Here is a 26,910-nt window from a genome sequence, read left to right as displayed (position 1 = left end):
GTGCGACACCCTAGGGCGAATTCTATACGGAGAAAACTTTGTCTACTTTCGGTATTACCGTTAATCTTAGAGGATTAGTTTCACAGCGATGGGAAAATATTCCAGACGATTTGGCGACGAGATAGTCACTTAAGACGTTACAGGAATTTGTGGGGGTGTCTTGTGTCGCAAGTATGTGCTATAACCAAGGCCGTTTGCTACCTCGGGCCCTAAGAAATGAGTCGTAGCTAAGTCTAAGAAAAATGGCAGTCTAAGAAGAAAATACTTAATGAACCAGACAAGGGAAAGAAAAAAAACTAAAAGAGGAACCAGGTAACTCATTAGATGACAATGCCATTGATTATTGTTCTGAACGCACATTACCATATCTGAAGATTTGAAGTAACGAAGACAAATATGCGTTTTGGTGCAATACTTCAATCAACTGCTAGGGATCGCTTTTGATCCATGCAGCGGTGGTTGCACTTTTCAATCCGACTAATAGGTGTCGCTTTTGACACGTCGCGACGTCGGCACGACGTAATATGAAACAACGATGCTGATTCGTTCCCATTGTCATGACGTCCATTATTTCCAAATAAGGTTTCAACTTAAAAAAAACGTCACAGGGAATCATTGATGCTGATTAGTCCGCATCTTAGTGACGTCTTTTTATTGCTAAATAAGGGCAACGTGGTTCGAAAGATCTAAGGTCGTTCTGTTTGCTGAAAAAAAGCGGCTGAAAAAGTTTGAGAAAAACAACTGAATCAAAGGCTAATGCACAAAGAGAGCAACTGCACAACCACAACAGAAAACCACACATCCAGACATCACATTCAAGCATGATAAGCAGTAAAATTTTATTAGAGCCACAATTGATGACCATGCAACAATTTTGCCACCAGAGACTGCTTTCTGCTTGTTATCTAAAATTAGCATCCAATTTAATATCAAATTACTTTATTCTTGTATCTTAAGGCACAATAGATTTATAATTCTCATAATTTACATATTCATTTGTGCAACATATTCAGACACTCACTCCAATAAAAGAATTAAGATAATTACTGATAATTACATCCTTTTATGACAGTCTTAATAGGAGTCATTAAAAAAAGAGATTCTAAAATCATTTTGTACATTTTCCTGGAAATGTAAATTGTATTCAATCACAAAGCTGACAACCCTAAAGCGTATGGTCACTTCATTTCAAGCCTCATGTTCAGAGTTTTCAGACACCCCTATGTTCTGACACCCCTATGTTCTGACACCATGTCCAGCCATGGCTGTCTCCAGCTTCAAATTTTGTCCATCCCACTCATTGTTTGGAAGCCCATGTTGTTAATTTTCATTGTTAAATCTGCCATCCTAAACTTACAATAATACATTCTTGTCAATTCTATGTCATAAAGCTCACATTCTTTTTATGGGAGGGGTCATTCTAACAAGCAAATTTCCATCCTGGGCCAAAGGGACGGGTCCTGGAGATAGCCACGGTTCAAACACCCCTATGTTCCGACACCCCTAAGTTCCGACGCCCCATAACCCTAACACTAAGAAGTAAGGGTTTGAAGAAAAGGGGGTGTCAGAACGTAGGGGTGTGGGAACATAAGGGTGTATGGAAATAGTGCTGTCCCCTTTGCAAAAGACTGGATGGTTCAAGTTCTTCATGCCCTGAGCTCTGTCCTTGGTACTGAAAGCATAGACTCTCGGCAGACAGCTTAGAAGTCTTCATTGAAGGGCCAAGCCGGATGTGTCTTACACCTGGAAAAGATAAAACAAATATTTCAATCTCCAAGCAGATATGGGGGGGGTCTAATTCATTAAATATTCCCTGCTGTCCTTTTTTGTGTCAAACTGGCACTTTTGACCAGTTACTGAAATCACATATCAATAAAATGATGTGACAGTAAGTCACATGTCCGTTCATCTCGGGATACCACGTTCGGCAGTGATTGGTCATTTTTGATCGTTAGGAATTTGATCCTCGTCTACCATAGCGTTTAAAAAAATTATTATTGTACTCTGACTACTACCAACACAGAGGAGCTTCCATGGTATAACTTTTCCCTTTTCTGCTCCATGTGACAAGACTTACGCCCAAAACCCAACCATTCTTGCGTTCTTGTCAAGTTTGTTGATGGCCGACATCTCATCTTCACTCAACTCGAAGTCAAAGAGCTGCCGAACAAAGAAAAGAATATGCATTATTCTGTGCATGGATACAATTTTTTTCAAGACAATACAAACTGAAGAAAGCCTTTACTACATTCAATGTAACTAATTAAAAAACTACAGCAAAGACATATCGCTATATAATGTTGGTGGCTATTTCTCTTCCTAACTTGAATAAGAAAACGGCTTCTTTTGAACTTTCTGTTGTAAATACAGCCATACGCCCTCTACCTCCCGACACATGGCAGAAAACGACCAGGACGTCAGAAGACGAGCTACCTGACCTACATCCAGAACCTGATGGGGGATGCTGAGGGTAACCTAAGCCCAGAGGCCATCGCTGCAATGGCTACCCTGGTACTGATTGTCAAGCATGGAGAAGACGTGTGATTGGCTGCGCAGCCGACCAATGATGATGATATTGTAAATCAGTCAGATTGTAATAGAACAGCCTGCCTCCTCCAGGTTCTGGGAATGTCCTTGTGAAAGTGTGCGACGATGTGGCAGTCTGTGTAAAAAATCCCCCCTGTGACGAAATCAGTTTATTTTGTATAGATTGAATATCTCTCTCTGCTGCTGCTCACCTGGGAGTTTTCCTTGATCCTGGCAGGTGTGACGCTCTTAGGAATCACCACCACATTCCTCTGGATCTGCCACTTAAGACACACCTGGGACAGAGTGAATGAATGAATGAATGAGTGAGTGAATGAACAATATGCTCAGTTGCTCTGAAACCTGCATATAATAATGATAATCTTTATTGCATGTTCATTCCTCAGGGGGATAAATGCACGGAATGCCATACATGGGTAATTGATATAAGAAAATAGTAATACTAATATGATATGATATAATAATAGTAATAATAATGGGATATGATATAATAATGATACATAATACTAATATGACAATTAATGAATAAAAGAATGAGTGAACAAATAATATGCTCAGAATGAATAAAGAAACAATAGGCTCAGTTGCTCCCAAACCTACACTGAATGAATGAATGATTTTATTCAGACTACAGAAATGTTGCCATGTCAGTAGCACACTAATAAATGAGAAAAGTGACAAGAAAAAATAAAAGAGGATAATACCTCTTATTATCATTATCAAGAGGGAATGGTTTGCAATTGGGTGTGGTGCATCACTGAGCAGACATTTGTTTCAAGGCATAACCCTTGTATCATTATGTAAATATATAAATATATGTATAATTTTCACCTTGAAATATCCAATAGCCAAATAGAATTGTTCAGTCTTAATGGTAATAAAGACAGCTTACCTGAGCAGGAGTCTTCCCATGTTTCTTACTGATCTCCACGATGACCGGGTCCTCCAGCAGGGAGCCTACTCCGTACTGCTCTGCTTCCTCTGATCTGAAAACACAACAATATATATATGAGATATATATTAAGTAAGTTTATTGATTAGTTCACTGATCTCTAAGATACATGGCAGTGTCCTCAGCACAGCAGAGGACGCTGATTTGCGTACTTTAGGCATACAGGTATTACATGTGACAAAATCTAACCCGAATTTAAGCGACTACATGTAGTATTCAAAATCTAAATCAAAGCAACTAGTACTATACAAGCAACTAGTACTGTACAAGATGAAATAAGAGATACTGTAACAAGAAAAAGAAAACGTATTGTACCAGGAATTGAAGAAACCAAATACAAGAGTTCAACCGAGCTCATCGTACAATATACTCGGTTGTGGTCGCTCTTCTTATAGCCTAAGATGGCAATTGAAGCTGATGTGGGTCTACAAATGTATTGGGCGATGAACTCCGCTCTGCTATGCTCAACAGGAACTTGTGGAGACATTGGTGTCACCTCACTTACTCTCCAAGCAGAGGTAAGATCCGGTGTCCTTTCGACATGTTTTAGCGGTATTATATTATATACCTCTTTCTACTTTTGTAGAAAAAGTAGACAGACGTACAAAATACCGTGAAAATACACCAAAAATACCCCAGATCTTGCCTGTGCTTGGAGAGTAACCTCACTGAGAACAAACTTAACTGATCTGAATGCTCAGTTGCTCATAAATCTACATACAATATGACAATATAATAGGACAAGGAATATGATCTGAAAGATATCATGGTGACTTTCTTAAAATCTTAAAACAGTCCTCTGGTAGTTATAGTTTCTCTACACCAACACAGATGAGCTTCCATGATAAAACAACAATCAGAAGACAACCTCAGACCACCTTACCCGGGCCTTCCTATTGGACAGTAGGCCGTCAGTATGACACCGTTGGCTGTGCAGGACTCCAGTAACCGATGGCAACCAAGATATGGGTGACTCTCAACCTGTAGATTATAGAAAAACAAAAAAAATTTGCTATGCAAATCAGAATACTTTTTCAAATCAGAGAATCAACAATTTAAATCAATGGGCAGGGCTTACTTGATTCACGGCTGGTTTGATCCTCCCATTGGTCAAAACCTTCAAACTAAATTGAGAGGGCCTTATAAGGTAATATTCTGGCAGAGCTTACTTGATTGACAGCTGGTTTGATCCTCCCATTGGTCAGAACCTCCTCCATCTGTGAGATGTTGAAGTTAGACACACCAATGGCCTTCACCAGGCCTGCATCTACAAGCTTCTCCATTTCCTGAAATTAAGGAGAAAAAAAAGTAACAAATTCATTCTCACTGGGATATCTATACTTTTATGAGATGATATTCCATTAATTAGCATGTAATTCAATCTGAATCTTTGTTATATATTGTCTGACCCTTATCAATGAAAAGCGGCCTGCTGGCCAGTTTGAGTTTTTATGAATAAATAAGGCTCTACATGATTTCCTTCGCTAAAAGATGTCAGACACAATGAAGTGTGTGTAGTAAGACTTAAGTATCACTACGAGGTTGGCACTTTAGCTGATAATGTTTGATGATTTAGAAACTTTATAGATTTGATAATCTTTATTGATCTATGAATGATAATATCACCTTCCAGGTCTCCATGAAGTGGATGTCAAGTGTGAGAGCCTGTCCCTTGTCATCAAACTGGACAAACTTGTCTCCCCTCTATGAGAAACAAACAACATGTAATTGGTTAACAACAACAACGCGTAATTAGTAAACAACGACAAACTGAGTTCTTGCGTGCCTGCGAAGCTGGTGTGTTACGCCCGATGGCGGTTGTACCGGCTATATAGATACATATACAAATAGCAATCTTCGAGGTATCCATACTTCAGATATGTATTCCAGATGTTCAAGCCATTCTTGAGAAGGCTTTCACTACATGTTTTTGTGGCACTTCTTAGTTCACCAGGTGTGACTATGAGGGTTAACATTAATCTTTTAGTATTGCTATCTTTAGTATTCTCCCAAGACAGCTGACCTTTCATTCTAAAAGAAAAAAGAAGAAGAAAAAATCTAAGAATAAAAGTTTACCGCATAAGCCACAGGGAAGTGCATGAGGTACAGGTCCAGGTAGTCTAGTCCCAGGTCAGTTAGGCTCCTCTGAAAGGCTGGAAGGACGTCATCAGGGTGGTGACTGTTGTTCCACAACTACGGACCAAGAAAGGAATATATACTATTTACCGGTATTATCTTTGATCATGCACACACAAATAGAAATACCTGTATCATGCATAAACATGATAAAATTTTCATAAAACGTGTCTTAATCCATACCAACATGTAGCTACACTTGTTGTTAATATCTGTGTCCAATGGCCTTAACATCGGTCCCCATCTTTAAGGAGCAAAAATGAATGAAAGCTTCAGATGAACATGTCTTACTGAGGAATGACTGCGCTGTGAAAGATGTCGGTTAGCTTGCGGACAGAATCCACTCTACTTTTAATACCTTCACCAAAAAGGTTATGTTTTTGGTAGCGTTCATGTGTGTCCGTCTGGGTGTCTGTCTTGGTGTCTCTCCATCTGTGATAGCTGAGAAGGTTTCAATGGATTGCCTGGATATTAAAGTATGTGGGTACATCTTGTCAAAATGACTTATGACACTTTGGGGCCCCCTAGTTCTCTATCCCAAGTAAGTAACAAAGCTTTTTCCAACCTTGCTGGTCACGAACACTTCTTCCCTCTTCAGTCCTGCCGCAAAGTTCTCCTTTAGAGCCTGTCCGATTTCCTTCTCGTTCTGGTAAAGTTCGGCAGTGTCGATGTGACGATAGCCCATCTCAAGAGCCGCTTTCGCAGCCTGGTAACAATCATTCTGTCGAGCCTGGAAAATTAGGATACATAATAGTCAGAAAACTGTTGTTAAGATGAGGTACATTGGATGAAAACGAGAGAAAGAGAGAGAGAAAAAGAGAGGGAGAGCGAGAGGAGATGGAAAGAGGGAAGAGATAAAGAGGGAGAAAGAAAGAAGGAGAGCAGGAAAGAGTGAGGGCAGTGAAAGAGAGAAAGAGAGAGAAAGAAAGAAAGAAAGAAAGAAAGAAAGAAAGAAAGAAAGAAAGAAAGAAAGAAAGAAAGAAAGAAAGAAAGAAAGAAAGAAAGAAAGAAAGAAAGAAAGAAAGAAAGAAAGAAAGAAAGAAAGAAAGAAAGAAAGAAAGAAAGAAAGAAAGAAAGAAAGAGAGTGCACAGAAGGGGAGCAAAAAACATGCAAGGCATGCACTTTCAGACAGAGACGACAGCGTGTCTAAGTGCAATAGGAATGACAAGTCTGAAGTCAATTCTAGACAAGTGTAAACTCTGCCTTTTCGGAAAGCTTGTCAGTCTGCAAAACACTGTACTTGCAAAGAGAGTGTTCCTACTCCTACATCCTAGCAAAACCAGGCAGTAAGACAAGAGGATTTGTGAACGAGTGTTTTGAAGTTGCTAAGGAATATGGCCTGGTGGAGTGGCTGGAAGGATACTGGTTGACAACAGACTTCCCTACAGTAAATGCATGGAAACATCTAGTGAAGACGACAATACAGACACAAGAGAGTGAGAGGTGGAGGGCGACCACAGCGTCCCAAACCAACTGCCACAGGTTCTACAGAGTCCACCAGACAAACAACAAACCCCACAAGTTATGGACACTAGCAAGACAACAGCCAGAGTACCAGAGAGACCTTAAGAACCTCATACTTCTCAGTACCATCCCAACCAGACACACCGTAAAAACATGTCCAACCTGCCATGACCCTACAGAAGACTTGGTCGGTCATCTAGTCACCAGATGTTCCACTTTTAACCACTTACGACAAACCCTGGCAGAAGAAATAGCAAACATTCTGGGAGTAAGAGTCATGGTAAAAGTACACGAACAACCAGACGAGAGATTCACAGAGGTCATGCTGGGTGCCGAGATAGTAGAAGAAGTTGTGGAACCAGCTGTGTGGAGCGCCTTCATCACAACAACGGCCAGATTGCTCCGCCCTCTGGCAGCCATGGCATTAAAGCACGCCACCTGGAAAGAGAGGCAAAACTGCAGCACGGGGGAAGGAGAATAGAGCACACGAGAGCTGAGTACATACATAGTATGTAAACACATACGGGAGAAGAAGAAAGAGCTGGACTTTAACCACCCAAGAAAAGCTACAACACAGTCTTGGCAGAAGCTAGGCTGCGAGTTAAACACGCGAGCTGTGGAGAACTGAGCTGTGTGGATTCACAAGGAGTTGTAGAGAATGATGCAGAGACAATGAACTTTGAAAGTGAAACACTAAAGACCTTTAAAGAACTCTGAGAGTTATTTGTACAATACACAGAAACAGTTTTTTTTTATAGATATGATATGATAGATCTGATCGAATGTTTGTTTTTTAATGTCCCAATGGTCATCAGTAGACTAGACGTGTGGGGCGTGGGATACCCTTGGCAGGTTCGTCCACCTGGCCTCTGAGAGATTGTAAATATGAGTACGGAATAACAACAATATAAGAATATAATTATTTTATAAAACAGGATCGCTATGTACCACATGTTAAGTGTCATGGCATCCCCTTTGTAAATACTTCAACTATGCATCGCTCTCCCAAGGGAGGAATAAAGTACAAGAAAGAAAGAAAGAGAGAGAGAGGGAGGGGAGAAAGATCTGTAGACAGCTGCAGGACAGTCCAATTTGTAGACAAGACAGTCCAGATTTTTGGGCCAATCAATGAACTCAGGGCTTTTTTGGCCAATAGAACGCAAAGAATTTTACTTAGGGACTTAGGGATATCTATGCGATGATGTAATATTGAGCACGCTTCTGTTTCATAAAATTGATCATCAAAAATAAATACGTCTAACAGTAACAGTACTGGTTCTTTTAACTACGCTTTATTCAATTCACCCTGTAAGATACAGCTATAAAAGAGTGTACTACCAGTAACAAGACCATGTATTACATATTGGCTGGGGCAAAGTGGCAAAAGCATTTAAATCAACGCACAGACACATATGTGGGTAACGCTACTTACATCTATAGTATGTACTTTGATGTGCTCAGACTTACCCTCCATGTCCCCAGGCCCAGTAGCGGCATGGACGCCCCAGTACACAGTCTCACAGCAGGCCAGGCCATGTCTGCTACTCACTTCTCAACTTCTATTTGTAACTGGAGATGGAAGAAAAAAGTTTAACATATATCAAATACCTCCACTGTCATTTAGACTAGTAATACAAATTACTACTAGTACTAGTATTAGTAATAATGTAAATAGTTTTCCAGTCCTATCCTCAGTCACTGATGAAAGACAGAGTGGATGCTGTCTGAAACGTCTGTTTCAAAGTTTCATCCAATTGCTTCAGTAACACTACTTTTGGCGTATTAGTGCTGTTGTGCTTAAACTAATACCAAGGAGGTTTTCCTCCTTGCTAATACATCAGATTCTCCTGAGCATGAAGACGATTCATTACACAGTCAGGGAAGTGGGATTTTAATGCATGAAAGTTAATCACATTATTTAGGCAAAAATTGAATAACAACTAAGAAATAAAGTGTTCATTAACCCCCCTACAAAACTTTTGTGAATGGAACAACCCATGGAGGAAGCCCAGTTTCCCGTGGACTAATGTAGAGGCAACCGTGTCTAGTCTCAAAGCAGATGTTTGATTGGCAGATCTTAACTTATTCTGACTCCCTGGCTTCTTTGTGCGAGGTTGGGTGACTGTCAGGGTAGTCCAAAGTTACGATCTTGAGAGCTTCCATCCTTAACATCTGCTTGGGGATAAGCCTATTATGGACTCGCACTGTTGGGGTCAATCGAGGGTCACCCCAGAACATAACGGTTTCACAGCCGAGCACACATGTTCCATACCATATATAGCATGGTTAGCTTACCGACTAAGTCTGGAACACAACTGAGGACCCCTGACCTTGGTTTGAATGCTGGAAGTGACCGCTGGACATGGACGTGTACATATGGACCCCTTTGGGTAGTTTACGGAAGTTGCGAAGGGTTTTCTGAAGTAACAGCGAAGAACGCAATATCCATCCGCAAGCCGAGGTCACGGTCGCTCGGATACAAAATAGTGCATTCAGAAAGAGAATCAAAGATTAACGGGAATTTAGTAGAGGATTTATCAACTTGGAGAGAGAAAATTACTTCAAACTATCTACTTTCAAATGCAGAATCCCTTTTCGTAAAAGCGTGAACTTTTACAGGAACGTAGTTCATAGGTCAAAGATCAGCTGCAGTTCATATGACTACCGCAAGAGTTTATCAAGTCCAAGCAGCCTGATGAACAACGTTAGATTGCGTCCAACAAAAAAAGCTATTTAAAATCGTACCAAAACAGTAACTATTATTACTTTAAGGACATAAAACAAATGAGCAAACGGAAACACGTTTTTTTCTTAGGCCTTACAGTAAACCACACATTAGAAATCACATTCATATACAGTTACATTTGTAGGGGTAACACTATATTTGAGACACAATAGAAGATGTTGGTGCAATAACCACCTAACACTGATTCTGTTTGCCATTTTTTGCATCTTTAAGATCATATAACTTTCTTCCTCTATTTCAAGACGCCATACATCATAATTTTCATAATTGACATAATCATTGAGAAATACATCCTGACAATGAAGCTGATAAAAAAAGAATTAAGCTAATCTACTGACAGTTACATAATTTTATGACGTTCTTAACGGGAGACATGGAGCAAACAATAGATTGTGTGATGTGAAGTACGCGATAAAATGATTTACCATTTGATAAAAGATAAATTGGAGCAAATCACCGATAATTACATTAAATACATCTAGGTTTAATATTTCTCTTGTCAGCTGCTCATACAATTTTTAACAATACTCCAAAATCTATAAACGTTTGGGCATCCCCTTTGTAAAAGACTGGATGGTTCATGTTGTCCATGTACTGAGCTCTGTCCTTGGTACTGAAAGCAGAGACTGTCAGCGGTAGTGCTGCGTACCGGTACTGTACCGTAAAAATTGATTAGGTGCAGGTCCAAAATACCGAATTATGAAGTACCGGTACTGTACCGATATACATTAACACCGACATGTGCTTATTTTGTGACTGATCTCCTAACCTAATAACCTCATGCAACACCAAACGTGACCAAAGTGAACAGCTTGGAACAGCGCAACTAACAATAGATCATTCAGGCAGGCTGGGAGTTTTAGTAGCAAGGCCAAGAGAGTTTGGTGGTAGGAAACCTAGAATGTTCTTTGAATAAAGATACTGGCAAGTTGTACACAGTTTATTTATGTTTCTGTCATTATTGAAGAAGTTCAGAAAAACACATGTAAATTTTTCAAATTGTTCAGGTACGGGTACCTAAATCTCTGCACCGGTACCTGTACCTGGCGTTACGTTTAGGTACGCAGCACTAGCCACCGGACAGCTTAGAACTCTTCTTTAAAGGGCCAGAGCGGGTGGGTCTTACACCTGGAAAAGAGGAGAAGGACAGAAATATATCAATCTCCAAGCAGATGTTATGGAGGCTAGATCATTACGTTTTCTCACTGCCCTTTTTTGTGTCAAACTAACTACAAGCATACCTTCCGGTGAAAAAATATTGCCATATAGTATCGACATCATTAGTGCTATTAAATAAAGATCACCCTGAATTTTTCAAATCCATCTGATATGAAATAATGACAATGAAGTTTATTGCATAGTCATGCTAAATGCAGTAAGTTAGATACAAGAGAGTAATATAGTGAAACTATGCTATGTTTTACCTCTACCTATAGTTCACATGCGTCTTCTCTCGTCTTGAAACATGTGCAGACGAATGTAACGTTACACAGTTTGCCGGTATTCAGCAACCATGCCTTAATTCAACTTTCATGTCATTATGCTATTATGATCATATGAAACTTCTCTTTTCTGCTTCATGTAAATATACTTACGCCCAAACCCAAATAAGTCTGGCGTTCTTGTCCAGTTTGTTGATGGCCGACATGTCATCTTCACTCAACTCGAAGTCAAAAAGCTGCCAAACAGAGAGAAAAGAAGGGAGATGAATGAACTATTTGCATATACAATATTCTGTGCATTAATACTAGTTTTTTGGATGACAATATAAACTGAAAAAAGACCTCAAATCAATCCTTTTCTTTTCTTTAATGCTACCTGCTTGTACCTGTGTGTAAATATGTAATTATATGTGTATGTATGTATTTTTGTGATGTATATGTAGTGTTTATGAGCTCTGGAAGATTAGCCCCCTAGAGGGGCTAAAGGGCATCTCAATACACAATAACCTCAACTCTTTACTACATTTAAGTGTAGCTAAGTCACATACTACAGAAAACACTAAGAAAGCACATGAAACTGAGAACATGTGCGAGAAAATCTGGTGCGGGAAGGATTTGAATTTTTAAAAGCTGAATATCTACACCTATTGCAGCTCACCTGTGAGTTCTCCTTGATCCTTGCAGGAGTGACGCTCTTAGGAATCACCACCACATTCCTCTGGATCTGCCACTTAAGGCACACCTGTAGGAGGGATGGAATGAATGAATGAATGAATGAATGGATGAACAATATGCTCAGTTGCTCTGAAACCTGCATATAATTGAGAATGAATGAATGAATGGACAAATGATATGCTCAGAATGAAGGAACAAACAATATGCTCAGTTGTTCCAAAACCTGCATATTAAAACAGAATGTGGCGTCTGTGTGACATAGTGGCAGAGCATCCGGCTATGAACCAATGAGACCCAGGTTCAATCCCCAGTGGAGTACCCAGACATGTCCGGACATGCACCCAGACGTTGTGCCCTTGGGAAAGTTGGGAAAGGCACTTAACACATATTTCCCATGTCCTAAGCCCAACAGTAGGGTTTGGGTTGGCGTTAGGAAGGGCATCCAGCCGTAAAAACTCTTGCTACAAAAAAGACTTGCACTTGATGAGGAGTCCTGGGGCTCCCCCATCCAATTGCAAGCACGTCCAACCCCCATATGATCGGGAACAAAAGACATAAAATTGGAGAGAGAGATAAATTTACAGAAATACAAGTTACCTGTGCGGGTGTTTTCCCATGTTTCTTACTGATCTCCGTTATCACCGGGTCTTCCAACAGGGAGGCTACTCCATACTGCTCTGCTTCCTCCGATCTGAATGAAAAAAAAAAAAAACATTCAAGCTCGGAAACCTACGTATGGTATGACAATAGAAGGTAAAGCCGTCGAACATCAGACTGAGGACAAAGCATGACGCTCTTTCGTTAGCTAGAAGTGCAATGCAGCTTTGCTTTAGCCTGGGTGCCATCCTATTTCTACCCGGGCTCCTACATTCGCTACCCTAAAAATTTTATTTTTTCATAAATTCGCTACCCTAAAAAATATTCTTTTTTAGGGTAGCGAATGTAGGAGCCCCGGTAGAAATAGGATGGCACCCAGGCTAGCTTTGCTACGGCTCGCGTGTTTAGCCAAGCACACCGGGCCACCCCTACTCTTCTCGATAAGTGTGTTGGGCTCTTTTACGTACAGAGGTTTGACACTTGATGGTTACATCTGGAACTCCCTCATACATGGGGCCGCCGGCTTTACGTCACCATCCGAAATGACGAATGCAATCCCTTACAACATGACCGAGCTGGGGCCGACCCTAGGCATTGCTAGAGTCGAACTCCGGGCCACGGATCCACAGAACTTGATCCAGATGGCCCAGCAGTAGGGTTGCGTTTCCGCTTGCACCACAAGGGCATTTGTGTGTGTGTCATGTGTATATCGTTACGCTATACCATTACAAATATTAATCTACTTGAAACTCTGAGTGCAAAATGTAGGTATCAGTATTGCGTTTCCACTTGCGCCATGAGGACATGTGTAAATCGTTCTGCTAAGCGATTACAAATATTAATGTACTTGAGGAGACATGCAAAATGTACTAGTATATCTGATTCAGTAATCAGTCCACTGGTACTCCTTGTTTCCACCACACCACCACAATAATCTGTAGACAATATCTGATGAATGACGGACGTTTCGGTACCTCAAAAGTTTGGGCCCTTAAGCCGTTCAGGATGATTTTGCGACATGTCTGTGCCTTTTTCTACACATAAATTTTCCTGTCAAGAGGACTATCACCTCTAACACCTAATTCTCTCTCTGGCTTGTCTTCGCTGACGAAGATTTCAGGGGTTTGGTCTGATGCACGCCCTCTGGTGGCTGATGAGTCCCACTCGGCATCTGCAGACTCGGCCACAGCGGCTGCAGGGGAGGATGACTCTGGGGTTGGTGCCGTGACGGTGCGGTTCTTCCTCCTACTGCTTCTCCTCTAGGGCAGCTCTTCGGTTCTTCTCGAAGGAGGAGACTGCCTGGTGAACTGTGAACCTAATTCTAACCCTAACCATAACCCCAGTTGTCCTGGACCTGGTGCCAAATCGTGCTGAACGGCTAGGAGCCAAATTGTCAAGGTGCTGAAACGTCCTGATACCATCTCAGATCACCTTACCCCGGCCTTGCTATTGGGCAGAAGGCCGTCATGACGACACCTTTGGCTGTGCAGTACTCCAGTAACCGATGGCAACCAAGATACGGGTGACTCTCAACCTGTTGGTAACAAAAAAAAAAATTGCTATGCAAATCAGAATCCTTTTTTTTCAAATCAGGAAACCAACAAATTAAATCAATGGGCTTATACCTGATTGCTGGCTGGTTTGATCTTCCAATTGGTCAGAACCTTCAAATTGAATTGATATGGCCTTATATGGTAAAATTGTGGGCAGAGCTTACTTGATTGACAGCTGGTTTGATCCTCCCATTGGTCAGAACCTCCTCCATCTGTGAGATGTTGAAGTTGGACACACCGATGGCCTTCGCCAGTCCTGCATCCACAAGCTTCTCCATGGCCTGAAGACAGAAAATAAAGATACAGCAAATTACTTCACAGAACAGGGATGAATAACTGAATAAGGCGTTGACATTTACTTATAATAAGCTGATCATGTTTGATGATTGATAATCTATATTTTATGATCTTTATTGATTTATGAATGACATCCGTGACCTGCCAGGTTTCCATGAAGTGGAGGTCAAGTGTGACACGTTGTCCCTTGTCATCACACGGGAGAAAGTTGTCTCCTCTCTGTAAGAAACAAACAACAAGATGTAATTACTAAACAACAACATCATGTTATTAGTTAACAACGACAAACTGAGTTCTCAGTTGTAACTGTGACAATCATCTAACTGCGTATGGCATTCATTATCATATTTAGATTTGTCTACACTATCCTAACCTTACAGTGCAAAGTACCTATTAAGAACACTTAAAGCTTAAGAAATAAAGTCAATTTAAAGAAAATCTACTAAATCAATGCCGCATCAGCAATCACCGAGGTATTCACAATTCAGGTGTTCAGTGTTCGAGACATTCTTGAGAAGACTTCCACCAGAACATGCTTTTTGTAGGACTTATTAGGGTAGCCAGTGGAAGTATGAGGGTTGAAATTATTCATTTGGTCGTTAAATTTTGTCTCCCCCCCCCCCAACAGCTGACCTTTCATTCGTAAAAAAAAACATCTAACAATAAAATTTTACCGCATAAGCCACAGGGAAGTGCATGAGGTACAGGTCCAGGTAGTCTAGTCCCAGGTCGCTTAGGCTCCTCTGACAGGCAGGGAGGACGTCATCAGGGTGGTGCCTGGTCATCCATAACTGCAAACAAGGAAGGCAATAAAAATTACTGCCATGGCGGCGATTGGATGTTTATTGTAAAAGCCCCATCTCACTGGACACGCGGCACGTTAGAAATCTAGCTGCCACCTAAATTGGATTTGTGCTGCCACTGATCTTATCATGGGAATACGGTATTTATTTATTTATTTCAGCTTTATTACGTCATGGTGTAAACGGACAGAGGGAAACAGGATTTCCTTTGTGATCCCAGTCCGGGTAAAAACAACAACAGACTTTTAACAAACCAAAACGTAACAATAATAATCGTAACACTAACAATAATGATAATAACAATAATAATGATGATATTGACAACAATAATAACAAATATCACCAACAGAAGATAAATAAACCAAATTTTGTGGAAACCACATAATAATAGCAATAATGACAGTAATGAAAAATATCGACAGGAATAAAGTATATGATGCAACACGTTGAAGTATGACACAAAACACACAAAGTGTAAACAGATTTTGTTGGTCGATGATATTCGTTGAGCTCACTGTCGAATCGCCCGGTCGCAGCGAGTTCGCCAACGTGCCACGGGTCCAGGACGTCAAAATGATTTATAATATAAGACTCTGGGCCGCTAGGTCTCTATACTTTAACAAAGCTTTTTCTAACCTTGCTGGTCACGAATACCTCTTCCCTCTTTAGTCCTGCCGCAAACTTCTCTTGCAGAGCCCGTCCGATGTCCTTCTCATTCTGGTAAATCTCAGCAGTGTCGATGTGACGATAGCCCATGTCCAGAGCCGTCTTCACGGCACGGTAACAATCATTCTGTCGAGCCTGGAAAATTTCAATTTGTAACGTTAATAGTTAGTAAACTGTTTTAAGGTACAGCTGAAGGGTGACTGAGGAGTTTTGGGATGTTATTGAAAAAATCTTTTATAAACCTTCCTCAACCTTAATTTTTTTCAGGTAGTACCTTATAGCAAGGTGATAATTTATGCAAATTAGTATGACGTCATGATTACGTCATCAAGAGTTATAAGGCCACACCCATTTCTAGAAAAACGGTTCTCCTTGGCTTGTACTTCGATGTTTATCAATATTACTTTGCAGGAATGTACATGATTGTAAGACATCAAGGGTCCTGTGAGCCTAAGATTATAATTTGAAATGACGATTTTGGCGAATTCTTTTTGTTCTTTTTGATCATGAAAGGTTTGGTTGGAAAACCTACTACTGTATACTATGCTAAATATACCCCAATCCTTACTAACTTGCGACTCCCGTAGCCGTTTAAAAATCACACCGTAAGCTGCCGCGTGCCGTCACTTGGGACTAGTTAGAGCAAAACATAGGCTGGGGCAGTCAAAGTGGAAAAAAGCAAACAACGAAGTCACAAGTGTGGGTCATGTTATTATGTACTCTACTAGTAATGAACTCAAACTTACCCTCGATGTTCCCAGTCCCAGCAGCGGCATGGACGCCCCAGTACACAGTTTCACAGCGGGCCAGGCCATGTCTGCTACTCACCTCTCAACTTCAATTTGTAACTAGAAATGGAATAACAAACATATATCAAATACCTCCACTACCACTTGAGAAATGCACTGAGTAGCTGTGAAGATTTTGCCATGGCAAAACAGTGGTAACTGATATAGTCTCTACCAGACTAACTACGCCGGCTATATAGGGAGATATGACAGACTAAGGTCTCATTCCTGTATTACTCCGAGTGGGTACCCTAAAAGAATCCGTGTCCCAAAAAATGAACAGCTGCATGAATGTGTGTCTATATTTGAGAAAAAATTCCTTTTAGCTAGCCCGGCTGATCTCAAGCATCAAACTGATGAAAGCTTGTTTGCAACTGAAGAAATTAGCTGGGAAAGTTCGGCAGCCGCGCGCGAGGTCAGAGGTACACAGCCCGGGCATCGTGTGTGGTGCGGTCATGCGCTTGCAGCTGGAAAGTGGCTTTATGGGGGTGTAGCCAAGTACAGTTTGTAATTGCTATAAAAAGAGATTGTGTGTAGTGAAAATGTTATCAATCTTTTTAACATAATCCGGGGTAACTGTTCTCATTGGCACATTTTCTATATCTTCATTACGAACGCGCCCATGTAAAGTACGTATTATAACATGTAATCCTATGGGGCGAAAAAAAACTCATGAATGAGACCGAGCCTAACGGAGCCTGCAAATGAAACCCTGGCGAATATCCTACCTATAGCCGGCGTACTTAGTCTGGTAGGGCTAAGAGACTATACAACTTCACCCAGATTCTACGAGCTGACAATCTGTCTACCTTCTGAAGCGGAAAACGGGCGGAACACTGATCTATGACAGTAAAATTTACGGCCACGTATACAATCCCGCCATCCAAAATGTTTGTCTCCAAACTTCCGGGTGCAGGGTCGGAGTTCACACGCACTGTTCGTATCAGCGCTGCCCGACGGAACTCCGTTCATCGATGAAAGAGCTGCCCTTATTCTAATCTTCTTGCTCCTGATCGTCTCAATGACTTCAAACTATCTTCTCTCGAATGTAGAATCCCTTTTCGTAACAGCGTGAACTTTGACAGGAACGTAGTTCATGGGTCAAAGATCAGCTGCAGTTCATATTAATTTCGCAAGGGTTTATCATCTCCAAGCAGATGAAAAACTTTAGATTGCGTCCAATAAAAAAGCTGTCTAGAATCGTACCAAAACAGTAACTGTTATTACTTTAAGAACATAAACTAATGAGCAACCGGAAACTTTTAAGACTTTCCACTTCTTTCTTGTTAAGAGAAATATTCAATATGATGTTGTCATACCCTATTCATATATCCACCTATGCAGGCCAATTTATATACAACTCTATGCAAAAACGAGACATTATTTCACGTTCCTGACACAGAATACTATCATCGTCACCATTACAATGTATACTGTTTTTAATAATAGCCATTAGAATGCACATTATTCATCGATTGTTACTCATGTTGTAGATGAGTTCTCTGAAAAATGTTGAATATTAGTATTAGTCGATTGTTATGTACGTTTATGAATTCTTGCCATACTTTGTACCATGTACAATTGTCGTGCAATAAAGTTCTTCTTCTTCTATCTTTTTTCTTAGGCCTTAGAGCAAACCACACATTAGAAATTACACTCTTATACAGTTACATTTGTACGAGTAACACTTTATTTGAGACACGATAGAAGATGTTGGTGCTATAATGTTACCACAAAACACTGATTCTGTTTGGCATTTTAGATTAGCATATTTAAGAACATACAACTGTCTTCCTCTATTTCAAGACACCATAGATCATAAATTCATAATTTACATAATCAGTGAGAAAAATATACTGACATTCAAGCTAATTTGGCCCAAAAGAGTTAAGGTGATTTACTGACAGTTACACCATTTTGTGACATTCTTAACGGGAGACATGGAGCAAACAAAAGATTGTGTGATTTCAAGTACGCGATAAAATGACTTACCATTTGATAAGAGATAAATAGGATCAAATCACCGATAATTACATTGAATACATCTAGGTTTAATATTTCTCTTGTCAGCTGCTCATAAAATTTTTAATAATATTCCAAAATCTATGAACGTTTGGGCGTCCCCTTTGTTAAAGACTGGATGATTCCTGTTGTCCATGTACTGAGCTCTGTCCTTGGTACTGAAAGAAGAGACTGTCAGCGGACGGCTTAGAAGTCTTCATTGAAGGGCCAAAGTGGGTGCGTCTTACACCTGGAAAAGAGGAGAAGGACAGAAATATATCAATCTCCAAGCAGGTGTTATGTTGGCTAAAGCATTACGTTTTCCTCACTGCCCTTTTCTGTGTCAAGCTGCAAACACGCTTTCGGGTTAAAGAATATTGCCATAGAATGAATGAATGAATATTTAATTTTCGTGTCCTGCGACTCAATTAAGTCGCCGAGCCCATACGGACTTATAGGACACCAATTGAATACATAAACTTGACAGAGGAGTGTTGGTATAGGTACAGTAATGAATAATAATAATCAGAAATAAATCATAATAATAGCAGTAATGAATAACACAAAATAAGAGTGCATAATGCAGTGGCAACACAAAAGGGACACACCTGGTACATCGATTCAAATCAATGTAAATTTAAAGAAAGCAAGTGGAAAAATAGTATTAATAGTATAATATCATCAGTGCTAATCAAGATCACCCTGATTTTTCACATTCAGCTGATATGCATAAGTAGCAGCAAAACACGGAACAGGACTACGTTGATGAAGGTTAGACATCCAGGTGATAAGATACGCCAATAATAGTTACTCAGCAACTGGATACAATTTTGAAACAGTCAGACTTTTCAGACAGCATCCGTTATCTTTTGTCACTGACAAGAGAAGGATCTGGTAGAACTAGGTCTTATACCAAAACTCTGAACAGATAATCATATTAATGAAGTGAAGACAATTGCAGATGGTTCAATAGAATACTAAGCTAAAACAAATTTGTATGCTAATGAATCAATTAGCTCCTGTTGTTTTGTACCAATACAGATGAGCTTGCATGTTATAACCTTAACCGTTATCACGTTACTTACTCCCAATTTAAACCAACGATTCTGGCGTTCTTGTCAAGCTTGTTGATGGCAGACATGTCATCTTCGCTCAGCTCAAAGTCGAAGAGCTGTAAAACAGAGAGAAAATAGGGGATGGAACAACTGTTTGCATATATCATATTCTGTGCATTAAAACTAGGTTTTTGCATGGCAATATAAACTGAAGAAAGCCTTTACTACATTGAAGTGTACAGTAACTAATACAAAACTATAGAAAACACCAAGAAAACACATGAAAATAAAAAAAGTACCTAAAAACTAGTTTGAATGACATTACTTTCACAAAGGACAATATATATGTATTCACAGTATACGAGTCTTCTCTGCACTCTCCACATGTTATCAAGGGGGGATGTCCCTGTTGCTCAACTGGTAGCAACCCCACAGTTGATCCCCTGGAACAGAACTTAAGTTGGAAACATCACCCAACTATTCAGACCATTTACGGTTCTCTACCACGGGTGTCACACAGACTCAGGCAGAGAAGGGTCCAGTTTGCTGGTCACTGCCTTCGGGCAAGTGAGGAGATTATCTCCTCACTCATTCTGTGGAGGCCCCGGGAGAAAACACGATCCAGAAAGCTGACTTTCCCGGGGGCTCTATCTAGAGACACCTCAATTCACATGGAAGACCTAAGTGCGACCATGGCAGATAGACTGGTGTGGTCAGAAGTCGTGCATGGACTTGCCCCGTCCCCCCCCCCCAGGGGGTCGACCGATGATGATGATGATGATCCCCTGGTAAAATGAGTGGGTAACTGGGAGTTCAAATCCTGGGAAGGGCGTCTCAATTAGGGCTGCACACGTCTGTCGGAAGGAACGTATAAAGGGGGTCCCGTGTTCAAGGAGGTACCCCGAGCACGTTAAAAGGGAAGGGCTAGCAACCCCTCCCTGTAGAAATATACGCTACTACTGAACCAGCAAGGAAACCTGCCGCCCTATGTGCCTCGAGGCACTGCAAGGTGAACAACAACAACATATGTTATCAAGAAATGTAACAGGTTCCCATAAACAGATCAGACGAACACTCAAGATCACGATGCACACTCCTTCATTCCAGTGCCGGTCAACACAGCCGCTTCTCAGAACGCCTTAGTACAGTCAAATGTACACCAGCCTCCGGGGCTACACCACCCCCCTCTCTGATCTCTGGCCATCCAGGAGCCTTTCACTACTACCTATATCAGGGAGGGTCGCTATATGCAACAAAGAACCATAAAACTCATTGCACGAGCTGAATCCCAGTACCTGCTGCAGCTCACCTGGCAGTTTTCCTGGATCCTGGCAGGTGTGACGCTCTTAGGAATCACCACCACATTCCTCTGTACCTGCCACTTAAGGCACACCTGTAAGAGGGATGGAATGAATACATGAATGAATAAATAAATGAGTGAGTGAATGAATGAATGGAAGAATGAATTAACAATATGCTCAGTTGCTCCAAAACCATATGTGACAATGAATGATATGAGAATGAATGAATGAAAGTTTTTTTTTCAGGAGCCTGTTAGTATCTGACGCCTTCTTTAGGAACTCATATTTTCGTACTGTACATGTGTACGGCCTATTGTGCATCTAGTTTGGTTTTAAACCTCTTTGTGTTTGTATGTCATTTGGTGTTTGTGTTAAGCCTATAGCACTTTTAAATATGTATTGTGTTCCTATGGGTTTGTTTTGTATACCCGAAATAAAGAAAGAAAGTAAAGTAAGAAATGGTGCCATGTCTGTAGCACACAAATAAAAAAGAGAAGTGACGAGGTAAAATGAAAGAAGACAAAACCTTTGATGAAGATCATCAAGAAAATATCACGATGGAAGGGTTTGCAATGGGGTGTGAGGAATCACTGAGCTGACATTTGTTTAAAGGCATCACATATGTATCATTATAACAATGCATTTCGCTGACTGTTGGGTTGTGTATTACAGCGCCTGAGGGGCCTGTATATGTACAGGTTGGGGTATTTTTCAACTGAACGTGTCATACCGTGGCAAAAGGCGCCGAATGTGGAAGTATCTATGCCACAACTACGCCACAGCAGCTTAGAAAATGTTGAAGGCAAGTGACCAGATTGCAAAATCAAATTGATGAAATAATTACGTTATTAAAGGTCAGCAGAACAAGGGTTAAGATATCCACGAGCCAAATAAAATAGTTCAGTCTAGATAGTAATAAAGACAGTTTACCTGAGCTGGAGTCTTCCCATGTTTCTTACTGATCTCCATGATGACCGGGTCTTCCAGCAGAGAGCCTACTCCGTACTCCTTTGCTTCCTGTGATCTGAAAATACAAACACGTAAGGTCGGAGACCTACATACGATATGGCAATTCTAATACGTCATTTCCTTTTATAGTTCCACAAACATTACAAATTTGTACTCTCCTTGACGCTTTGAGGAAACGTGTATTACCTGTTTCATTGTTAATAAATACAAATGCAAAAGCGTCCTGAACGGCCAGGGACCAAACTGTCCATGTGCCGAAAGATAACATTCGCCTAACCCCGGCCTTCCCATTGGACAGAAGGCCGTCATGACGACACCTTTGGCTGTGCAGAACTCCAGTAACCGATGGCAACCAAGATACGGGTGACTCTCTATCTATAGGTAAAAAAAAAACAATTTTGATATGCAAATGAGAATACTTTTTCAAATCAGAGATCCAACAAATTAAATCAATACGCAGAGCTTATACCTTATTGACGGCTGGTTGGATCCTGTAATTGGTCAGGACCTTCAAATTGAATTGAGATGACCTTATAAGGTAAAATTCTGGGAGAAGCTTACTTGATTGACAGCTGGTTTGATCCTCCCATTGGTCAGAACCTCCTCCATCTGTGAGATGTTGAAGTTAGACACACCAATGGCCTTTACCCGTCCTGCATCCACAAGCTTCTCCATTGCCTGAATATAATATTTAAAAAAAAAGTATGTTTATTCATTTTCACTGGGACTAAAAAGGAGACAGTAGGCTTTCTCGATGTTAAGGCGAGAAAATGTAGCCTCCTTCGCAGACTTCCTAGAACGGCGCCAAATATATACGCCGCCGTTCTAGAAAGTCTGCGAAGGAGGCTAGAGAAAATAGATCTTTCTTACATCATGTATAGGAAACATTGTACTTAAACAAAAGAAGGCATTCAATGTAAACTGGTTTGATTCTTCGTATTTTATGTGGCTGACAGAAATATTATTTTCATGAATGTTAATATCATTATAAGGTATATCCCATTAATTAGGGCTTCAATCACGTAAACTGTATCTTTGTCTGACCCTTACCTTTGCCGTCATGACCTCAATGAAAAGTGGCCGGCTGGCCAGTTTGAGTTTCTATGAATAAGTAAAGGCTCAACATCATTTTCTTAGCGAAAAGCTGGCAGACACTTTAAGTTAAGTGCGGGTAATTCTAATACTACGGGGTTGGCACATAGCTGATGATGTTCGATAATTGATAAACTTTATAGATTTGATGATCCTTATTGATTTACGAATGATATCACCTTCCAGGTCTCCATGAAGTGGATGTCGAGTGTGATAATCTGGCCCTTGTCATCATACGGGAGCAAGTTGTCTCCTCTCTGTAATAAAGAATGGAACAAACCAACAACAACATGTAATTAGTAGATAACAACAAAGTTCTCAGTCTTACTGTGGCAATCATCTAATCGCATTTGGCATTTATTATCATGATACACAGTGTGTGATCTATCTTAACTATACAGTGCAACTAGCCTGGTCCTAGCCTCTACGGGTCGACTTAGGGGTGTTTTACCGGGCCCAGTCTACTTTATTGAGTCGTTTCTGTCAGCCTGTCTACTTAGCTGCCATAGAGAATTTCGCCACCGCCATAGGGGGCTAGATAATTAAAGCCAAGCCCTTAGGTAAAACCACCCCGAAACTGGCTAAATTGTCTGGACGGGAGGGCATCACTCCCAGCGCTGTAGAGATACCGGGGAGCTCCCGATGATATGGTTTCCAGGCTACAGTGCAACGTACCTATAAAGACCACCAAAAAAGAAAACCCAGTGAATTTAAAGAAAATCTACTAATGGTATCAGCTATCCCAGAGGTATGTACACTTCAGATATCAAGGTGTTCAACTTTGATACAGTCTTGAATGAGGAGGCCTCCATAACAACATGTTTTTTGTGGCCCTTCTAAGGGTAAGAGGGTTAACAAAACTTTTTCGGTGTTGCTAACTTTTGTATTTTCCCCAACAGCTGATCTTTCATTCTAAAAAAAGTCTAAGAATAAAAGTTTACCGCAAAAGCCACAGGGAAGTGCATGAGGTACAGGTCCAGGTAGTCTAGTCCCAGGTCGGTTAGGCTGCTCTGGCAGGCGGGGAGGACGTCATCAGGGTGGTGCCTGGTGTTCCACAACTACGAACAAAAGTACGAAGCAAAAAAGAAAATATGCTATTTAGCAGATTACCTTTGATTATGTACACACAAAGAGAAATACATATATCAGACAACCATGGCTCAAGTTAGTGAACTGATAGTGTTAACGTTAACGTACGTTAAGTCTCCTGCTCATCTAAATGACATGACGTTTGAGGAGTTAAAGAAGAAGACGCATCAATCTTTAAGGAGCAAAAAAGAATAAAACAAAAGTCCTTAATGTCAAGACTTGGGCAAATTGCTTGGTGGAAATTATGTTGCATAATTTCTTATGCAACTTTCTCCAAGAAGGTTAATGTTTTCGGTCATGTTTGTGGGTGGCTGGCGTATGTACGGACAGCAGTGGATGGATCTTTATGATATTTGGTATGTGCAATTCGGAGTCGGAAAACCGGTGCAATGGCCTAGTGGGTAGCTAGAGATAGAGTGTTCGCCTTGCATATGGTAGACCGAGTTCGATTCCCAGTTCCGTTTGAAGGTGTGTACTAAAGTCTTAAGTCCTTTGGGCCCTCCATTTCTCTATACTTGAACAAAGATTTTCCAACCTTGCTGGTTACGAACACTTCCTCCCTCTTCAGTCCTGTCGTGAAGTTTTCCTGCAGAGCCTGACCGATTTCCTTCTCGTTCTTGTAATATTCGGCGGTGTCAAAGTGACGATAGCCCATCTGCAGAGCTGTTTTCACAGCACGGTAACAATCATTCTGTCGACCCTGGAAAAGTTCAATATGTATTAGTTAGAAAACTGCACTCAACGTGTCCTGCGGACCCCCTATATATAAAATTGTTTTATAACATTCAATACCGATAAAAGACTGCACTAGTTATAGCAAAACATAGGCCTGGGTAGTCAAGTCACAGCGGAGAGGGTGGCAGGCCGATCTTATCTGACCTCCCATGGAATCTCTGACTGGTTTCTAGTAACGTTACGTGTGCGGGTAACATTCCAGGAATACCAACCCGGCATAGCTGGGATTGACGGATTTTTTAAAACTAAATACATAATATACCTGTTTGGCGCGGTCCTGAAGCAACCACCGTTGTCAATTCGTTCTCATATGAATGTACACGTTTTGTAATCTCCGTTACTGATTGAAATAAGACGTTCCTGGCATTAGGATATGCCACATGTAAGATGTCAAACTGTAGTTTTTATGACGACTTAAAACTTTTCTAGCTTTTAAAAACGGCAGTTTGGTACCTTATATGTGTCATATCTTAATGTCAGGAACGCCTTACTTCTTACGGTAACGGAGATTAAAAAATGTGTACATTTAAATGAGAACGAGCGTATCACAAGTGTGGGTAATGTTATTTATGTACTCTACTCTGCTAGTAACGTGCTTAAACTTACGTATACGCTTGATGTTCCCAGTCCCAGTAGTGGCATGGAAGCCCCAGTACACAGTCTCACAGCAGGCCCGGCCATGTCTGCTACTCACTTCTCAATCTCAATCTGTAACTTGGGGTGGAATAACAAACGAACCAGTTTAGCTCAAATGAACTCAACGAACAGATGAGCTACTCTTCCACTGGTCGTGACAGAGAAGACAGACGCTATGTACAGTATTTACAGGTTCATTGTACCGGGGACATTCCCCTATATGCTAGCTCTTTTCGACAAGCACAATGAACGGTGGACCACAGCTTAACGTCCCGTCCTAAGGACTGCGACCTTTTCCGGTAGCGTGCATGTCGGGTGAGCGACACAGCCGGGATCGAACTCGGGGCTTCTAGTTCCAGAGGCAAGATCGCTAACCACTGGACTACGCACGCTACATATATGTAGTGACTAGTTAATGATCATATCAATATAAACACTGACAGTTTACTGAAACCAGCGCAGGGGCGCACCCGGGGGAGTCACCATCTCAAATTTCAAACACTTAATGCCAGGACAGATACATACAAATATGGATGAGTGGTTAAAAAACCTACAGTCCTATGACTGCACATGGGTTCGCCCTTAGTAATAGCCTCCGGTACATGCGAAACTAAATAAATAAAAGTGACGTAGTAACTGACTGATCACGTGAGTTCTCAGGTCATGCATCTATTTAATTCATTTGACCTTTCACCCAAATGATAATCATTTAAAACACACACTCCCGATTGAGAAGTATCTGCAAAAACCGGGAATGTTTCAAGATTGACCGTACTTTGCATTACATTGTATAATCAATACTTCACATTTCGCGTAATCAATAGTAAAAACCTTCAATTGAAAGTTCATCTATGTTGGTAGACTGTAGCTGATCAGTCCAATTTATTGTGTTGGTGATTACAGTTTAAACTCCATTCAGAATAGTAAAAATATTGTCCTGGTTCATTTTCTACTGAACAACATACAGTTACAAAAGTTCATTGAGCTCTGAACTATTTTGAACTAGGATAATAGATTGTTGACTTCAGCAGTCATGGAATCCACCAATTCCAAGTGTATGAGTAAAACTCCACGGCTATATATATATATGAAGTGTGGAGCTAATCTTTATTGATTGACTGTAGCATTGCATTTCAAGTCTAGTGTTGTGCAAATTTCCCTTGCCTCGGTATCTGTCTGTCCATAAACGTCGACTCTCCAATATCAGCTACGATGCCTCGAGAGTCGGTGTAATGTATTGTAGCATATTTGACAATAAATGAAATATGACTTACACGATTTACAGAGTTTCTAGTGGAGCGCTCAGGGTGTCCAGAGGTCTTCCTCACAGGGGCTGAAGACGAAGGAATAGGGCAGGAATGGTCG

At 40.8% G+C, this 26,910-nt stretch overlaps 3 protein-coding genes across 3 annotated transcripts; all 3 read right to left on the bottom strand.

The window, feature by feature from the left end:
• Window positions 1-814: 814 nt before the first annotated feature.
• On the bottom strand, window positions 815-10,475 carry LOC136421349 (aldo-keto reductase family 1 member A1-A-like). Its single transcript, XM_066408581.1, has 11 exons — window positions 9,431-10,475; window positions 8,568-8,669; window positions 6,201-6,365; window positions 5,576-5,692; window positions 5,126-5,203; window positions 4,669-4,785; window positions 4,383-4,480; window positions 3,440-3,533; window positions 2,739-2,822; window positions 2,078-2,160; window positions 815-1,743 (listed from the first exon to the last, which is right to left on the bottom strand). The coding sequence occupies exons 2-11, from the start codon at window positions 8,634-8,636 to the stop codon at window positions 1,701-1,703; spliced, it is 948 nt and encodes a 315-aa protein (XP_066264678.1). The 5' UTR covers window positions 8,637-8,669; window positions 9,431-10,475; the 3' UTR covers window positions 815-1,700.
• A 947-nt stretch (window positions 10,476-11,422) lies between these two features.
• Window positions 11,423-17,579, bottom strand: LOC136421351 (aldo-keto reductase family 1 member A1-A-like). The gene is made up of 10 exons (XM_066408584.1): window positions 17,477-17,579; window positions 16,626-16,727; window positions 15,850-16,014; window positions 15,085-15,201; window positions 14,552-14,629; window positions 14,278-14,394; window positions 13,997-14,094; window positions 12,561-12,654; window positions 11,947-12,030; window positions 11,423-11,524 (listed from the first exon to the last, which is right to left on the bottom strand). The coding sequence occupies exons 2-10, from the start codon at window positions 16,692-16,694 to the stop codon at window positions 11,438-11,440; spliced, it is 909 nt and encodes a 302-aa protein (XP_066264681.1). The 5' UTR covers window positions 16,695-16,727; window positions 17,477-17,579; the 3' UTR covers window positions 11,423-11,437.
• A 1,296-nt stretch (window positions 17,580-18,875) lies between these two features.
• LOC136421501 (aldo-keto reductase family 1 member B1-like) lies at window positions 18,876-25,590 on the bottom strand. Its single transcript, XM_066408830.1, has 10 exons — window positions 25,516-25,590; window positions 24,710-24,874; window positions 24,027-24,143; window positions 23,265-23,342; window positions 22,555-22,671; window positions 22,271-22,368; window positions 21,955-22,048; window positions 21,033-21,116; window positions 19,754-19,839; window positions 18,876-18,918 (listed from the first exon to the last, which is right to left on the bottom strand). Exons 1-10 carry the CDS (start codon window positions 25,588-25,590, stop codon window positions 18,876-18,878), a joined length of 957 nt encoding a protein of 318 aa, XP_066264927.1.
• Window positions 25,591-26,910: the final 1,320 nt, after the last annotated feature.

The sequence above is a fragment of the Branchiostoma lanceolatum genome, chromosome 16, assembly GCF_035083965.1.
Source record: "Branchiostoma lanceolatum isolate klBraLanc5 chromosome 16, klBraLanc5.hap2, whole genome shotgun sequence".
Classification (NCBI taxonomy): domain Eukaryota; kingdom Metazoa; phylum Chordata; class Leptocardii; order Amphioxiformes; family Branchiostomatidae; genus Branchiostoma; species Branchiostoma lanceolatum.
This window is presented reverse-complemented; position numbering and strand designations above follow the sequence as displayed.

What these genes read in the sequence shown, in the direction of transcription:
- LOC136421349 (XM_066408581.1), bottom strand. Translation starts at nt 8,636, where the DNA reads ATGGCCTGGCCTGCTGTGAGACTGTGTACTGGGGCGTCCATGCCGCTA. An exon ending in AAGTGTTCGTGACCAGCAAG is followed by an intron (nt 5,693 to 6,200) that starts GTTGGAAAAAGC and finishes CTTGGTCCGTAG; the next exon opens with TTGTGGAACAACAGTCACCA. An exon ending in ATGGGAAGACTCCTGCTCAG is followed by an intron (nt 2,823 to 3,439) that starts GTAAGCTGTCTT and finishes ACTCTGTCCCAG; the next exon opens with GTGTGTCTTAAGTGGCAGAT.
- LOC136421351 (XM_066408584.1), bottom strand. Translation starts at nt 16,694, where the DNA reads ATGGCCTGGCCCGCTGTGAAACTGTGTACTGGGGCGTCCATGCCGCTG. An exon ending in ACTTCCCTGTGGCTTATGCG is followed by an intron (nt 14,630 to 15,084) that starts GTAAAATTTTAT and finishes TGTTTCTTACAG; the next exon opens with AGAGGAGACAACTTTCTCCC. An exon ending in TGCCCAATAGCAAGGCCGGG is followed by an intron (nt 12,655 to 13,996) that starts GTAAGGTGATCT and finishes TTTTTCATTCAG; the next exon opens with ATCGGAGGAAGCAGAGCAGT.
- LOC136421501 (XM_066408830.1), bottom strand. Translation starts at nt 25,590, where the DNA reads ATGGCCGGGCCTGCTGTGAGACTGTGTACTGGGGCTTCCATGCCACTA. An exon ending in ACTTCCCTGTGGCTTTTGCG is followed by an intron (nt 23,343 to 24,026) that starts GTAAACTTTTAT and finishes TCTTTATTACAG; the next exon opens with AGAGGAGACAACTTGCTCCC. An exon ending in GGATCCAGGAAAACTGCCAG is followed by an intron (nt 19,840 to 21,032) that starts GTGAGCTGCAGC and finishes TCTGTTTTACAG; the next exon opens with CTCTTCGACTTTGAGCTGAG.